The sequence below is a fragment of the Myotis brandtii genome, unplaced genomic scaffold (genome assembly GCF_000412655.1).
Source record: "Myotis brandtii unplaced genomic scaffold, ASM41265v1 scaffold57, whole genome shotgun sequence".
NCBI lineage: Eukaryota > Metazoa > Chordata > Mammalia > Chiroptera > Vespertilionidae > Myotis > Myotis brandtii.
The window spans coordinates 1,080,930-1,097,202 of NW_005370133.1; the positions used below are offsets into that span (position 1 = coordinate 1,080,930).

General features: G+C 51.0%; 1 protein-coding gene across 1 annotated transcript; it reads right to left on the bottom strand.

The window, feature by feature from the left end:
- Nucleotides 1-5,336: 5,336 nt before the first annotated feature.
- On the bottom strand, nucleotides 5,337-11,412 carry LDLRAD1 (low density lipoprotein receptor class A domain containing 1). Its single transcript, XM_005878683.2, has 5 exons — nucleotides 11,351-11,412; nucleotides 10,767-11,002; nucleotides 8,715-8,852; nucleotides 6,778-6,906; nucleotides 5,337-6,523 (listed from the first exon to the last, which is right to left on the bottom strand). The coding sequence occupies exons 1-5, from the start codon at nucleotides 11,410-11,412 to the stop codon at nucleotides 6,375-6,377; spliced, it is 714 nt and encodes a 237-aa protein (XP_005878745.1). The 3' UTR covers nucleotides 5,337-6,374.
- Between the last annotated feature and the right edge of the window lie 4,861 nt (nucleotides 11,413-16,273).

Here is a 16,273-nt window from a genome sequence, read left to right on the forward strand (position 1 = left end):
ATAAGACAAGACACCCAGATTGGAAACAAAGAAATAAAACTTTTTATTCATAGGCTTTATGATTAGCTACATAGAAAAATCTGATGGGATCTACCCCAAAAAATCTACTAGAATTAATATGTGAGTTTAGCGCCAAGACCGGTTTGGCTCAGTGGATGGAGCGTCGGCCTGCGGACTGAAAGGTCCCAGGTTCGATTCCGGTCAAGGGCATGTACCTTGGTTGCATGCACATCCCCAGTGGGAGATGTGTAGGAGGCAGCTGATCGATGTTTCTGACTCTCTATCTCTCTCCCTTCCCCTCTGTAAAAATTCAATAAAATATATTTAAAAAAAAATATGTGAGTTTAGCAAGTTTGTATGATGGGGATCAATCTACAAAAATTAACTCAAAATGAATCATAGACTTAATTATAAAACCTAAAACTATAAGTTTCATAGGATAAAATCTTTGTGAACTTGGATTAGGCAATGAATTTTTAAATGCAAAAAATACAACAGCATGATACATAAAAGAAAATATTTCATAAATTAGACTTTATCAAAATAAAAAATTTCTGAAAGACACTTAAAAGAATGAAAAGACAAGCCACAGACTGGGAGAAATATTTGCTAATCGGGTATCTGATAAAGGATGTGCATTTATAATATATAAAGAACTCTCAAAACCCAGTAGTAAAAAACAATCTAATAAAACGGGTAAAATATCTGAACAAACCTTTTACCAAGAAAAGATAAATGGATGGTAAAAGAGCACACAAAAAGATGCTCATCATCATTAGTCATTAGGAAAATGCAAAGTAAAACCACAATAAGATGCTAGCACACACCTATTACAATAGCTAAAATTAAAAAGGCTGACTAGACCAAGCATTGTTGCCAAGCATATAGAGCAACTGGAACTCTCATAGTCTAATGGCAGGAATGTAAAATGATGCAATCACTTTGGAAAATAGGCGGTTTCAAAGAAAGTTAAACCACATCCAGTCATTCCACTCCCCCAAGATAAACAAAAGCATACATCCATATATATAGACTTGTATATAAATGTTTAGAGCAGCTTTATTTGTAATGGCCAAAACTGGGAATAACCCCAAATCCATTCATGGATGGATAAGTGAAGAATACATTTCTTCAGCCTGGAATACACAAACACTATCCATACAACAAAATGCTACTCAAAAATAAAAAGAATGACTACTGGGTATGCAACAACATGATAAATCTCTTAATAGTTATCCTGAGTGTAAGAAGCCAGACAGACAAAAAGAGTATATACTGCATAATTCCATTTATATATACAACATACTATAAAAGTGCAAACTAATCTATACTGACAGAAAATAAGTTGGAGGTTGCCTGTGTATGGTAGTGCGGATGGGGAGGGGTGAGACAAAGGATTACGAAGAGTATAAGGACACTTGAGAATGATGGATGTATTCATTATCTTAATTGTAATAGTTTCATGGGTATATACATGTGTTAAAACTTAGGGAAATGTACATTTTCAATACATGTAGCTTACTGTACATCAATTATACTTCAATAAAGCTGATTTAAAAAACTCGAGCTGTATATTTAAGATCTGTGCATTTCATTGTGTGTAAATTATACCTCAATTAGACCATTTTTTAAAGGACTCAGAGAAATCATTTCTCCTTTGACTCGGGTGGCCCTCAGAATCCCAGCAGCAGCCACCAGGCAGCGTGACTTTGGGCTGGTCCCTTCCCTCTCTGGGAAGCTCTCAGTGCCTCTCCAGCTTTGATGTCTGTAGTTCAATGAATCTAAGGATGAACGGAAAGTCCCAGGCAAACAGCGATGGCAGAGGGTTAAGTCAGACCAGATTTCCAATCCAAACCCTGGGGTGAAGGCTGAGCCACTTTAAATTCCATCCATCTATCCCAGCATGTTTGCACAGCAAAGAGCCTGTTGTACTTAAAGTACTGATCTTGGAGCTGGGGCCAGGGATGCTGGGAGATGGCAAATATTGATGCTGGCGGCCTGGGTCCTCCCTGCAGGCTGTGGTATTAAATCCCCTGCTCTGCTGATGAGAACCAGGGGCGGGCCCTGGCGGGCCCTGGCGGGCCCTGGCTTATGGAGAGCTGTTTGCAAGGTTGCTGGGGCATCTGCTTCTTTCTGAAAGGAAGAACCAATAAATAAGAAAAGAACAAATGCTGTTCTTCAGTGCCAGCCACCTCCAGTTTCCAGGCTGCCACCCCTAGCCTGGGTTTCAGCTTTCTCTTCCAGGGAATCCTGGCCTAGAAAGGGTGAGGCATTCAGGAGGGATGTGGTAGGCTCTGGATTTGGGTCTATCAAGGTTTGATCCTGATTCAGTCCTTTAAAAGCTGTGTGATTTTGCCCTGGCTGCTGTTGCTAAGTGGTTAGAGCACTGGCCCAGGCGCCAAAGGGTCGTGGTTTTGATTCCCATTCAGGGGCACGTACCTGAGTTGCAGGTTCAATCTGCACATGCAGGAGGCAGCTAATGGATGTGTCTCTATGCCCACAGGTGAGGATTAACGAAGAATAAATAAATAAAAGCTATGTGATCTTAAGCAAGCAACTTCATGCCTCTGTGAGGTGCTCATAACCAAACTAGGTTCCTGGAAATGAGATACAAGAGACAAGACAACCAAAGGTTTGCCATGGTGCTTGGCATGTGCTCGGCTTGCTAAACATTGGCTGTTAATATTCATTAATCCCCTAACACAGCAGTTGACACTCCCCTTTTCTTTTGCCTGATGCTCCGCTGTTCCCAAGTGGCATTCACATGCCAGCTCTCACCTTTTCCTCTCCATGAGCCTGCAGATGGTCTGGCCGTGATGTCCTTATTCCTAATGTACAGAGGAGGGCGTCTTCTTTGCAGCCCCTCCTCGGAGGGAGGAATCCAGTGTGTTCTTCCTGCTGTACTCCTCTGCCAGCTCCCTGCAGCCTTGAGCCAAGTTCACTCCCTGCGGCCCTGAATCAGAGGCTCTTCCTCAAGCTCCAGCACAGGGAACTGCTTCACACATCAGCCGGGACTGCCCTGTCCCCGATTCCCACCTGGCTCCATCACGGCCCTGCTCAGGCATCGTCGCCACTGGAAGCTGCCAGACCTCGAGACATAACATAAAACAGTGCCCCTCCACAGCTAAGTGCTCAAACACCTGGCTCTGAGCCCCACAGGTCATATGCCCTGCAACCAGCTGCCTGGCCTGTCTAAGCTTTGCATTAAAATAATACCTCCCGCCTGTCCGGTGTGGCTCAGTGGTTGAGCGTCAACCTATGAACCAGGAGGTCATGGTTCAATTCCCGGTCAGGGCACATGTCCGGGTTGAGGGCTCAATCCCCAGTAGGGGGCATGCAGGAGGCAGCCAGTTGATTATTCTCTCTCATCATTGATGTTTCTAACTCTCTCTTCCTCTCCCTTGCTCTCTGAAATCAATAAAAATATGTATATTTAAAAAAAAAAACACAAACCAGTACCACCCTCAGAGTGCTTTAGGGAGGATGAGAGGTACAACTCTTAGCACAGTGCCTGGTTCGCAGCAAGCGCTCAGCAAGCGCTAATGTGCGCACCTAGAAACCTGGCTTTTGCGGTTGTGACAGCTTGGATCTTGAGAGTATTATGCTAAGCAAAATAAATGAGACAGCAAAGGACAAGAACCATACGATTTCACTTGTGGGATATAAAACAGAAAGCAATAAACAAACACAATAAACACCCAAACTTGTAGACACGGATAACAGTATGGTGGTTGCCAGAGGGGAAGCGGGTGGGGGAGGATGAAGAAGGTAAGGGGGTCAGATATACGGAGACGAAATAAACTAGGCTGTGGGTGCTAAGCACACGATGCAATATCTAGATGTTGTGCGATAGAACTGTACACCTGAAGCTTACATAATGTTATTAACCAATGTCACCTGGTAGGTTTAGTTAAATTTAAAAAAGAGAAGAAACCTGGCGTTTAGTCCTCACCCTGCTACTGACACGCTGAGTGGACTTGGACAAGTTGGTTTCAGCCTTGGTTCTCCCTCCTGTGAAATGAAACTCCCCCAGGGACTTGGAGGGCTTGGTTGGGAGGGATGGGCAAAATGATGTGCAATGATGACGCTGATGCCTCTGGGAAGAGCCACAGGCCACCAAAGAGGCCTAGGACTAGATGACCACCAAGGTCCACCTGTCTCTTTCCATGGGGCCCAACTGATGCACCAACAGCCCCCGCCAGGACCTGGGTGCTCTCCTGCTGCGTGAACCAGCAAGGCTGCCTGGTGTGAGCAACGCAGGCTCGTGTTCCCGTGGTCTGTCCCCAGGGCCTTGTTTTCTACAACCGATGCTCAGGGTGTCAGCAACGTGTTGGCATTTGAATGCCGAACAAGCTTCTTGTTCCTCAGGGACCAGCTCAACCCTCTCTTCCCCTGGAGAAGGCATGGCCCAGGGAGGGAGGCCCGGTGCTCCTTCTCAGGCCTCTGGACTCCCCCCTCCTCCTCTTCACCCCCTGACTCCGTAGGTCCCTAAGGGGCATGTGCTCCATGCTCCACCAGTAAGTAGCCCTTGACATGCCCTCTTCTCTGCCTACTTGGTCCCAGTCCTGGCGACTCTTTCTTGAACTGTTGTAATTAAAGGTCATTGTGATGCTGGTAGGCGTCGTTTATCATGCCTTATCGCCATGGTCCTCAGGATGAAGTGCGACCTGCTGTGCCCTCCAGAATCATGTCCCTGCTCACCTCCTCCTCTCCTGCCGTCCCACCAACCACACTGATGTTTTGGCCGCCCTGACCTGCTGGCATTCCCTGGCTGAGCCACACACTGGTCCATGCCCACGCCTTCGTTCACATGGCCCCTCAGCTGGGAATACCCTTCACTTGCACCGGTACCACTGGAAGTTCTCCTTCCCTCCAGAACCAGCCCAAATGGCCCTCCTCTGGGGAAGAAGCTCCTCTGGGTCGGTGGTCAGAACCCAGGATGCCCCAAGTGTACCCACAGCTCCTCACTTGTGCTGCAGTTGCAGAGAAACTCAGCCAAAGGTGCCAGGGCCCAGGGCTGACCATCCCTCAGGCAGGATCCCTGCGGTGCCCTGCTCTAGGCGTGGGTCCTCAGTGCATCAGGGTCAGGAACATGGCAGTGTCCTGCCCCCAGGAGGCTGCCTAGCATTTCCTGCACCCCATCCTTCCATGGTGTGAGGTGTCTCCTCCATGAGACCGTGTGCTCCTCATGTGTCCTCACTTCTGGGTGCCTGGCACTCAGCTTGGCCTAGGGCAGGTGCATAGGGACTCTTCGGTGAGTGATGAATGAGGCAGAACTCATCTGTCTCTCAGATGCCCATTTTCAGTTCAAAACTCACATGAGACTGATACATAAAACTGATTTTATTAATTTCCATGGGGATATGTCTGTCTCCCTCAACAGGAACCCTCTTGTTGGCCAGATTTCAAGTCTCTCTTTCAGAATAAGGGTGGGACACTTTCTGACCCTCGAGCTCATTTTAAAAATACTCCACAGGGACTCTGCACATCCCCATCCCCTTGGCCCACAAGCCAAGAGATAATTATACTGATAGCAGGAAAGGGACACCATAGACTATGTTAGAGTCTCACTGACTTTACTGTATGATCCCAGGCAAGTAATTTCTCCCACTGGGCCTCAGTTTCCTCATCTGTTTAATGGGAGCATCCATCCTTGTCTGTCTGGGTGTGGGGAAGCTGAAAAGCTCTGCAGAGAAAGAGCTCCTTCACTCAGGCTCTGGGATCGAAATCCAATCCTTACTACAAGAACCCGGGGCTGTATGTCTGGTACTGGTCACGGGGTGGAGCGAGGGGAGTGGTAGGGTGAAGAACGGAATGGACAGAAGGGCTTCTCTTTCTCCATTCCTTCTACTTTATAGCTCAGAGCCTCCTGGACGGCTTCCCACTGGCAGGATGACAAAGCCCCATCCCAGGCGTAATTTCATGTAATCAACCAGCAGGGCCAGGGAGGAAAATGAGGAAAATGCTAAGGCTGTAGCCAAGCCCAGCAATACCTGCCTCGGGTACCACAGAGACAGGAAATGGCGAATAAGGCCTAAATGCCTCAGCTTGGTGTGTGAGCCCCAGACCTGTCTTTTCTCTAAGGGGCTCCTCTGTGTAGCCCCACAGGCAGCCTAAAATCATGGAAGCAGATTCCCCTCATTTTTGTTAGGAGCTGCTTAACATGATAGTGAGCTCCCTGTCCCTGGAGGCATGCAAGGAGAGGGTAAATATCTTGAAAGCCAGAGAGGCAAGTCTTATTCAGAGACAATAGTGTGTAAATCCCATTAGGTGATCTTGATGGCTCCTTCCTGTCCTCATGTTCTTCAATTCGATGCTCATGTGAAGGATTACCAGTGCCATTCAACCAGCGTCCTGCTCGGGCCTGGTGCCACTCAGGGTCCAGGACAGGAGTACTCGTCAGACCAGTCGGAGCAGTGCTGCACACGGTCCCGGCAGAGGCTCCTCGGGATACAGTCGCAATACTTGAAGACAGTGGAGGGGCAGCGCCACCACCCAGGGCCACAGGGTGGGCATGCAGTCACTGGAGGGACAAGAGCCGACAAAAGAGCAGCTGTAGTATCCTGGAATGCCTCGGGCACCCCTAGCTCTGACACCTGCCATAGCTCCCCAGAGCCCCATCCCATCCGACATGGGTTGGCTATATCCCTTATTTCCCATCTTTCTAGAATGCAAGGACGAGGTGCAGGGGGAACCTCAGAGATTCCTTGGTCAACCTCTGCTCGCTGGTCGCTGCCTGGCCACCTGCCCCAGCCCAGCCTGTGCCCAGACCCCCACCTGGGCTCAGTTCATCTGAGCAGTCCCCACAGTTGTTGGTTCCGTCACACTTTTGGTCTGAGTAGATCCAGGAAGCTGGGTTTCCACAGTGGGCCACAAGGAAGCCGGGCAGACTCTGGGGCACATCTCCTACGGAGGACAGATGAGGCAAGAGGAAGTCCACATCTGGCCACAGCTGTCTCAGATTAAGATGAGGTTCGTGGGGGCTATATGGAGGTGGACTGTCCGAGCCACCTGGGCAGTTGCCAAACTCAGGGTTACCATGCATCTGTCCCAGGAAAGGCATGAGGAAAAGGCTTTCCTGGAGAGGAAGGAGGTCGAGTCAAAAGGAGAGACATGTCCGTTCCCTGTATATCCAACAAGATGCCCAGAGAGTTGCTTCTCCCTTCCTCATTCCCTACTCTGCTCATATGCGTCCGCACCCTATACCATTGCCTGCCCTTTCCCTTCTCTAGAAATGTCCTCCTTGACACCCATCCAAAACCATCTATTTCAAGTCCATGCCACTTCCTTTACCCCCAGGAAGCCGTCTCCCACCGGAACATAACAAAAGCAAACGTGAAGTCTTGCACTTGGGTCCCAGCACTCAGAGGCTGTGAGTTCACGTACCTGTGAGAGGGGGTCAGAGCACCTTTCTTGAAGTGGATTCTGTGTTAGGCAGCAGTGCGGCACAGCTTCCAAAAGTTAACACAGACTCAGGCCACATCAGTAAGAGGTATAACCCAGACTTGCGAGGGGGAAAGCCTTTGCTCCTTGGACTAGCCAGAGCCAGTCAGAAGTATCATGAGTGCCGTGGAGCTGTCCAAGGAGAGGGTGGTGGGCAGTTGGTATGTGTTCTGGGGAGTGCTGGTAGAGTGGGGAAGACCGCTTGCAAGGGGGGTGACTGGGAGTTCAGAGTGTGGCCCAGGGAAGGGGACACTGATCTGGGGTTGGGGAATGCACTCTCCGAATTCATGCAGTGCCACCATCATGGAGATGGATCAAGATGTGGTTCGTGGGGGGCAGGGGTTGATGAGAGGCCAGAGTTGGAACCAATCAAGGATGCCGGCGGGAGACAATCCCATGAGAAAACATGCAATGATGGGAGCAGCTGCCTCAAGTTGCAGGGAGCTCCCCATCCCAGGAGTGTGCAAGCAGAGGCTGGGTGGCCTCTGCTGGGTTTCTTATAGAGGGGATTTGGGCATGAGCTGGGACATAACTAGATGACTTTTAAGATCTTGTCTAGGTTTATGATGTAATGTCCCTCCCTTCATTAGCTCCCCTCCTCCACCCTCATCAACTTACCAAGTTCTCTCCCTCCTACATGGAAAGCGCCCTGGCCAATCTCTCCTGAGAATTCATTATCAGATCTTGAAGGTCTGGGACAAGACCTTCCCATTCATTCATTCACTCTTTCATTCTATCACTCATCCAGCAAATTATTCCGAACACCCCTCCGTGTCCTGGCCTGCATCAGGCACTGGGACCCCAAAGTCAAGCAGACCAGGCCTGCCCTGGAGGAGTTTATAGTCTGATGGTCACAGAAAAAAGGCCAATGGAAAGTGCCAACCAAGGTGACCAGGGCTGGGACCAGGGAAGCACAGGGGCTGTGGGAGCCAAAGCAGGGACCTGAACCAGGTTTGAGAGTCAGGGAAGGCTTCCTGGTGGAGGTAACACTTGAACTCTGCCATGAAGTTTGAATACAGGTTCTCTGGGCATGGAGACGCACAGAGTGAAGGCCTTCCCTAAAGGGGGCACCTACTTATGTGTGCGGGTGGGGGCAGGTGTTCCTGGCTGAGGGCCATAGAAGCGAAGGCCTGAGGACACAAAGGTGCCTGGTAATTTCAGGGACAATTGAGCCTCGTTTGGGCTGCAGGGATAGATGTAATTGGGGGGCAATCCCCAAAGGGCCCTGGAAGGCCCATCCAGGGCAGGGGCGGGACTGAGCAGGTACTCACGGCACAAGGCCTCCTCCTCGTCCTCGCCATGGGGACAGGTGCGGACGCCGTCACAGACCCCGCTGGCCGAGATGCAGCTCCTCCGGTCATGGCACAGGAAGCCGGTCCTGTTCGTCAGCGTCACACAGGCCTGGGCCCCTGAGTGGGCGGGTGGGGTGGGGGCATGAGGGTCAAGGGTGTACTCACAAGGGCAGCACCAGGTTCCCACCCCTGAGACCCACCTGAGCTGGACTGAGGAGCTGGGGCATGAGGCCAAAGTCCCCGCCCTCCCACCTGCCAGCTGAGTGACCTTGGGCAAATGACTCGACCTCTCTGAGCCTCTTGTTCCTTGTCTGCAAAATGGGGATCATAGTACACACCCAAGGACTGTGGGGGAGACTTACACACCCAGAACTTAGAATGTGCCAAGGAAGTCCTGGTTCCCTCCTCTATGGGAAGCTTATCGACAGCCTCGCAGGAGGCCCCGGAGGCCCGGGCTCAGCCGATGAAGTGGTTTTAATGGTGGGGCTCCTGGCACCAGGCTAGGTTCTCAGAAACAATATACTGGGCCTGGCCTGGCGACCGTTAATTATACCATCATTCCTTACACCTGGGCATAACTTTACGGTCTGCAAAGCACTTTCACATTTTTATTCTCTTGCTTCCTAAAACCCCTTTGAAGTATCCTCATTAAGCCCATTTTACAGATGAGAAAGGGAAGGCTCAGAGAGGTGTGACGGGCCCACTCACACAGCTAGTAACCAGGCCTGCGGACTCAGCTCTTTCCCGAGGCTGGGGCGGCCTCTCCAGCGTCCAGGAATGGTGGCCGCCATCTGAACATGTCTGTCCTTCTGAGAGTCTTCCCTCCCATCCCACCCAGAGCTGCTCCAAAGGATTAAAGGAGAGAGACTGTCAGATGAGCTGGGAGGCCACCCTGGCTCCGCAGGCCACGCGTGTGTACACACATGTGTGCGGGTGGGAGATGAGAGCGGTTTGTGCTTGCATGTTTGGGGCACATGTGAACCATGTCTTAGCTCCCAGAACTGCCTCAACTCGTATGAGGGGGATTGACTCTCAGAAACTCTCACATTGTCACACACACATACACGCTTCAGACATGTGCACAAGCACAGAGATATACACAAGCACACGGGCACATGGATGCATACATAGACACATAACACAGGCACAGAGACACATGTGTGTACACAGGCACATGAGTGCAGCTCCTCTTGTGTGCATATCTGCCCTACGTGCTCATGTTTCTGCACAGACATGTAGAGAACTGGATTTACCCCCTCCCCCACCTTATTCCCTTACAGCCCCCAGCCTGGCTACAGAGCCATCTGTCAGAAAGGTAGCTGTGGCGACACCCTACCCCCAACTCAATCCCCTTCCCATGGCTCTCTCCCTCCCCAGTGCAGCCTCCGAGGCCCTAAGCGCCTGGCCCTCTGTGTCCACTGGCCTTCTTGCAGTCTCTCTCTCCTCATGATTCCTCCCGCCCCAGGGGCTCCGCACAAGTGCTCCCTGGACCTACGGTGCTTTTCCTGCCACCCCTTCATGCCTTTCCCTTGTCAAGGTGCCACTCTGACTCCAAGACTGGTCAGAGGCCCTATTCCAGACTCCCATTAACCCTGCCTTAATGTGCTTATTTGATTAATGTTTATGTCGCTCTCCAAATTGTTAGCTCCGTGAGGGCAGGGGCCATGTTGGGCCTCATCCCTGAAGCTGGGGCCACATTCCTATCCTGTGTGATTGGCACCACCCAGGACAGCCAGGAGAAGAGGAAGTTGGGGGGCTGTGGGGGCCAAAACAAGGCTTCTAACCCAGCCTGGGAGTCCGGGCAGGCTTCCTGGAGGAAGTTGGTCATAGAGCTGGGTCCTCTCAATACTCATATTGCAGATGTGTACATGGAGACTCAGAGACGTGTTAACGTCAGTCTGTGCACACACCCTAAGGAATTGTCCAAAGTGACTTCATGGAGAAGCCAGTCAGGGTGAGGGTGCCCCCATTTCTCTGCCCCCCCCAACTCCTCCCAGCAGGTCTGACCCACCCGCCCTTGACCACCCTGACCTGGTGTACGTGGTGGGGATCCAAGGATGATGACCAGGGTGATGAGGGCCGCGACAGCTGCCAGCAGGAGCAGCACGAAGGCTGAGAGGCAGGCCCCTCGGCGGGAGCAGCAGGGGGCGATGCAGCCTGCTGTGTGGAGCAGGAAACCAGCGATGGAGCAGCCAGCGCTGGGGCCCAGGGACCCAGGGACCCAGGGACCCAGGGACCCTCCTCCTCTGGCCCTTCCTGTAACTGGCCTGTCTCCACCTCAGTTCCCTGGAGGAGGGGGTTCCTACGCCTGCCATGATGCTCTCATTTCTGCCTGTGGGCCCACCCCCACCAAGCGCCAGTCCCTGGCCCCAGTCCTGTCGCTAGCGGGTGGCGTCTGGGATGAAGGTCCCAGGTCTCTGCTCTGCCTCCCTCACACTCCTGTCCTTCCACAAGGAAGTCTTCTCAGGAGGCAGGGAAAGATGGACACCTGCTCTTTGAGCCCCTATCACAGGCAGAAACGATAGCAGGCCCTTCAGAGCTGTTATTTTTATTTTCCAACACAATATTTTATAGATGAGGAAACCAAGGCTCAGAGCAGACACGGTTCAGGTCACCTTATGCGGAGCTGAGATGTGAGTTCACACTTATTAGCCATCACAACCAGAGCCCGTTGCATGATGCCAAGTGATTGTCCCTTCTGCAGCTGCCAAGATGCTCGCGGGAATCCCGGCTCCCCCACTTCCCAGCTGGGACCCACAGAGACGTCACTTCACTCCTCTGTGCCTGTTCCTTCATGTGGAAAATGGGGGTCATAATGCCTACCATAGGGTTGCTGAGAGGATTAACTAGTTAATATGTTAAAACAGTGCTTGGCGCATAGTAAGTGCTATGAAAGTTTTAGCTTTGTTAGCATTTATTAAGCACCTACCATGTGCCAAGCTGTATCCTAAGCACTATGGAAATAACAGCAATAGGAGACATCCTGCTCCTTTAACTTACTTGGCTCCTTTAATTTTTGCTTGCTTGTGATATAATGAAAGAAAGCTCTATCGGGAACCTACTAGGTGTCCTGCTCTGTAGAAGACACAAAAGCAGTTATGGCTCAGGTTGCTGCTCTCTGACAGTCTGTAGTTGCACTTAGAAGGCAAAGCATGTTGTACTTCTTAATCCCTTCACATTTTTCACCCAGCGACCCCCTTCCTCCCAACACAATCTCCTCTGGCAACCATCAGTTTGTTCTCTGCATCTATGTGTCTGTTTCTAAAAAAAAAAAAAAGGCAAAGCATGTAGGTTAAAAGAGGAGAGTGGGTACAACAGCTGTCCTCTGGGCCCCAGTTACTATTTCAGAGAAAAAGCAGAACAGGTCTGATGTGTCTTTGTCCCCAGGGTCCAGCACAGAGGCAGGCACACAGTAGGTGCTTTGTGAATACTTTGACCCTGAGCTCCAGGACACAAGGAAAGGGCCCCACCTGAGGTCAGTTCAGGGCATTTCCATTCAATCCACTCATATTTGTGGAGCTGCCTATTCTGCTCTCCTACTAGTCACATCTGTCCCTGTGCAGCTCACAGAGCCAGGTAGTAAGTGTGGTTAAGGAAATGTGAGTACGGTGCCTCGGTGCTCAAAGGAGGGTGGGGTTTCCAAGAGCAGGTGAGGGGAGGGTGCAAAGAGAGGAGATTCCAGGTAGAGAGCATAGGAGGAGTACGGTGTGTGGTGTGTGGGGGACAGCAAGGGGCCTGGTGTGGCTGGACCCTGGAATGGGTGTGTATTGGGAAAGAAGACAATAGTAGGATATACAGCATAAATCTAATGAGCCCTAGTTGGTGGTTTCCTTGTTGTTAGCAAACACGGGGTAAACTCAGGTAACCAGGGCGACAAGATGGTGTGAGGCTGGGCAAGAGGAGTGTCCTGGTCAGCCGAGCAGACACGCCTCAGATATTTGTGCAGTGCAGGCTGTGGGCAGCAGGGGGCACAGGAGCCTCCGGCAGAACTGAGGCCCCTGCCCAGATGAAGATGCTGCCCTCCAAAGCTGGGAGGCCCTGAGGGCCCATCTCCCTCGGGACAGATGGGGAAAAGGAGCCGTTTGTTCCACAGTCATGCCCACCGTGAGCCAGGACTGGAAATGAACACAGATGGGTGGCACCACCCAGGAAAGACACACAGATGGGTGGCCATCTGAACATCAGTGTGGAGCAACAAAGACTGGGGCTTTGCAATCAGTGGGACCCCAATTCAAATTTGAACCCTGTCTCTCCCACCTCCCAGCTGTGTGGGATCCCAGTTTGGCCAAGCTACCCGATCCCTCTTAGCCTCAACTGCCTCAGCTGTTATTGTCCCATAACAGGAGCCCCTCTCAGAGCTATCCTGAGGGTAGATGAGACCATGCCATGCCAGAAACATCATAGGGCCCTGATTCTTTTTCTTCTTTTTTTAATATATTTTATTGATTTTTTTTTAACAGAGAGGAAGGGAGAGGGATAGAGAGTTAGAAACATCGATCAGCTGCCTCCTGCACACCCCCAACTGGGGATGCCCACAACCAAGGTACATGCCCTTGAACGGAATCGAACCTGGGACCCTTCAGTCCGCAGGCTGACGCTCTATCCACTGAGCCAAACCGGTTAGGCCCCTGATTCTTCATAGCTGTGATTGGTATTTACCTCTCTGGGTCTGCTTCCTCCTTGGTCAAATGTGGTCAAGACACAGCACATAGTAGCTGCTCAATAAATGTGAGTTCCTTTCTTTCAACTGCCCTCATTGCACAAATCAGTGGCACATAGTAGGTGCTAAATAAGTGTGTGATCCCACCTACTTTATCTCAGTGGTAAAGAGAATTGCCTAGGTCACCCACGGGGTCAAGTATCTGACTGCAGAGCCCTTTCCTTATAGGTTACAGGTGGGCTCTGTATGTGGTGCAGTCCCTGTGAGGTAGGCAGTATACAGTAGGTGCTCAACAAATGCTTGTGCCTGGAGAGAATGAACCACCACATTAAGCAGGTGGCTGTCAGCATGGCTGGCCAGGAAGTTGGGAGTGAAGGACATCGGCATAGGGGGCAGCGGTCTGAGGGACAGTGGGAGCCTTAGGGTGCTCTCTTTGTGCCTCTGTAGCAACGGCGCAACCTCAGGGAACCCAGGCCTTCCATCCATTACCTTCTCCCGGGAGGACTTTGGTCCCAGCAGCAGCATTGCCGTTGATGTCCTCCTGCTCGAGAGAACAGAGTGAGGAGTGGGCATAGGTGAGTCAAGTCCAGCCTCATGGAGCCACACTGAGAGCCTTAGGTGGAACCACTGGCCCCTCACAAAAAACTCATCATGCCTGCTTCACATTTCCACACCTTTGCCTGGACTGTGCCCTCCGCCTGGAAGGACTTTGCCCCCACCGTCCACTTGGTAAACACTCATCCTTCAAACCAGCTCAGGTGGCTCCTCCTGGGAGAGGCTTTCCCTGACGCCCCCTCCCATCATGTGGACGGATCCCTCCCCCACAACCCCCTCCAGAGCAGCGGGGAGGTGAGCTAACTCAACATCTCTCCTTCCCTAGGTTGGCTTCCCCAGGTCAGGAGCCAATTCAGGGCAGATCTTACCTGGGGGAAGACCTTGTTCATGTTTCCAGCTCCTAGCTCCCAGCTCTAGTCTCTGGTCACTGGAGTTGATGTGTAGAATTCAGCTCAGGTTCGCTGCCTTGTCACCAGGGCAGCCTGGAGGAGGGAGGACAGAAGGCCCTGCCTGGCCGCACCCTCCCTGTGGGCAGTCCCTTTCCAGGCTGCCTCCCGGGCCAGGAAAGGGCAGGAGGGCCCTGCTCCTGCCCAGCCTCTCCCCACCCTGCATCTGAGGGCAAGGCTCCAAGGCTGCTGAAATCCTCCTCCCCATTTGACAGACAAAGAGCCTGAGGTACAGAGAGAAACAGCCCTCAGGTCACACAGTATGGGGTGGGGGTAGGAGTTTGAAATCAGGAGCTTTTCAGGGCGTGCTTTTTCCTCCATGTCAGTGATGAGACTGGAGGCTCTCAGCACCCGGGGATCGGACCTAAACCGGCAGTCAGATATCCCTCTCACAATCCTGGACCGCTGGCTCCTAACTGCTCACCTGCCTGTCAGCCTGATCACAATTTGAAAAGCCCTGTCCCTACTCCATGCTGTTAGACTACCCTTTTCCTATGGGTTTCCTACCTGGTGAATTGCCTTTTCCCATCTCTTTCCCACTTTTTTATGGGTGGTTTGTCTTATTCTTATTGATTTACGGATTTCTTTATGCTGAATTGAATCATTTGTTACATGGGTTATATCTCTCTCTCCCAGTCTGTAGCTTGTCACTTGCTTAGAGTGACTTCGGCTGGCTCCCTCTGTCTTTCTTGCCCAGACCAGGTAAAAGTCTCACTTCATGAAGCCTTCTTTCACTCTCCCTGCTCCCCTGGGTTTACCTTTCCCTGCATTTCTTATGGTCTGGCTGTGGCTAGGCGACCCTCTGGACATGAGATCAGCAAACCCCAGCTTGAGTCAGACAGACCTGGGTTTTCATCCAGACTCTGCCAAATTAATACCTATCTAATTTAAGGTGGCCAATCACAGCCTCTCTAAGTCTCAGTTTCCTCATCTGAAGAATGGGTATAAGAATACTTACCTCATAGTTGTGAGGATAAAGTGAGTGCACATATGTGATTGTTTTTTGTAGCCTGTGAAGGTTATTGCTGGATGCCTCAGTCTGTCTACAATTACAAAGAGATTTGCTTGAGGCCTGGGACTGCCTCTAACTCCAGGCCTCAACTCTGAGTTGGGAGAATGCTAAGTGGGCACCACAATTAGATTGACCCAGGGACCTGGAGATCTGCTTCCAGACCTGGATTTAGATGAGGCACTGTTCCCACCTCAGCGCTCATCACTCCTCCTATGCATTCCTCAAGTCTCCGTGCCCTGGCTGGCCACCTCTCCTCTCAGAGACTGTTTCCTAACTCCAAAATGGAGATGTTAGACCCCATCCTGCTCTTCTAGGGGGATGTTGCAAGGACCCATTTAAGGTGAAAGTGGGAGAGCTAGAAAGAGCTTAGCAAAAGTCACAGGAATCAATAGACAAATTCCCTTGTGAAATACCTTATATAAGTAGACACTTTTACAACACAGAACTATAATATTGTTTAATGCAGGTGATCCAAATTTGACTGATGTTTACAGACTTAGCATTATTAAATTAACAGAGGTGGGGTTCCAATGAATGCATGATGGTCTATCTTGAGGTAACATTATCAAGAGCTTTTGTTGAAATCTCTCATTTCTAATCCGTTGCTAATTTCTTTTCACCCAAGCCTTCAATTATTGCTGTTCCAATGTTGTAAAAACAGTCTATACTAATAATAGAGGAATATGCAAATTGTCCAGGATGCCATCACAATAACGACCAAACAGCAGGCTGCGTGGGGCGACAAGGCCAGCAGGGGGATTAGTGAGGGATGACCAACAACTGAACAGCAGGCTGCGTGGTGGGTGGCAAGGGGGGCAATTGAGGGTAACCAGGCCGGCGGGGGGGCAGTTGGGGGTGACCAGGC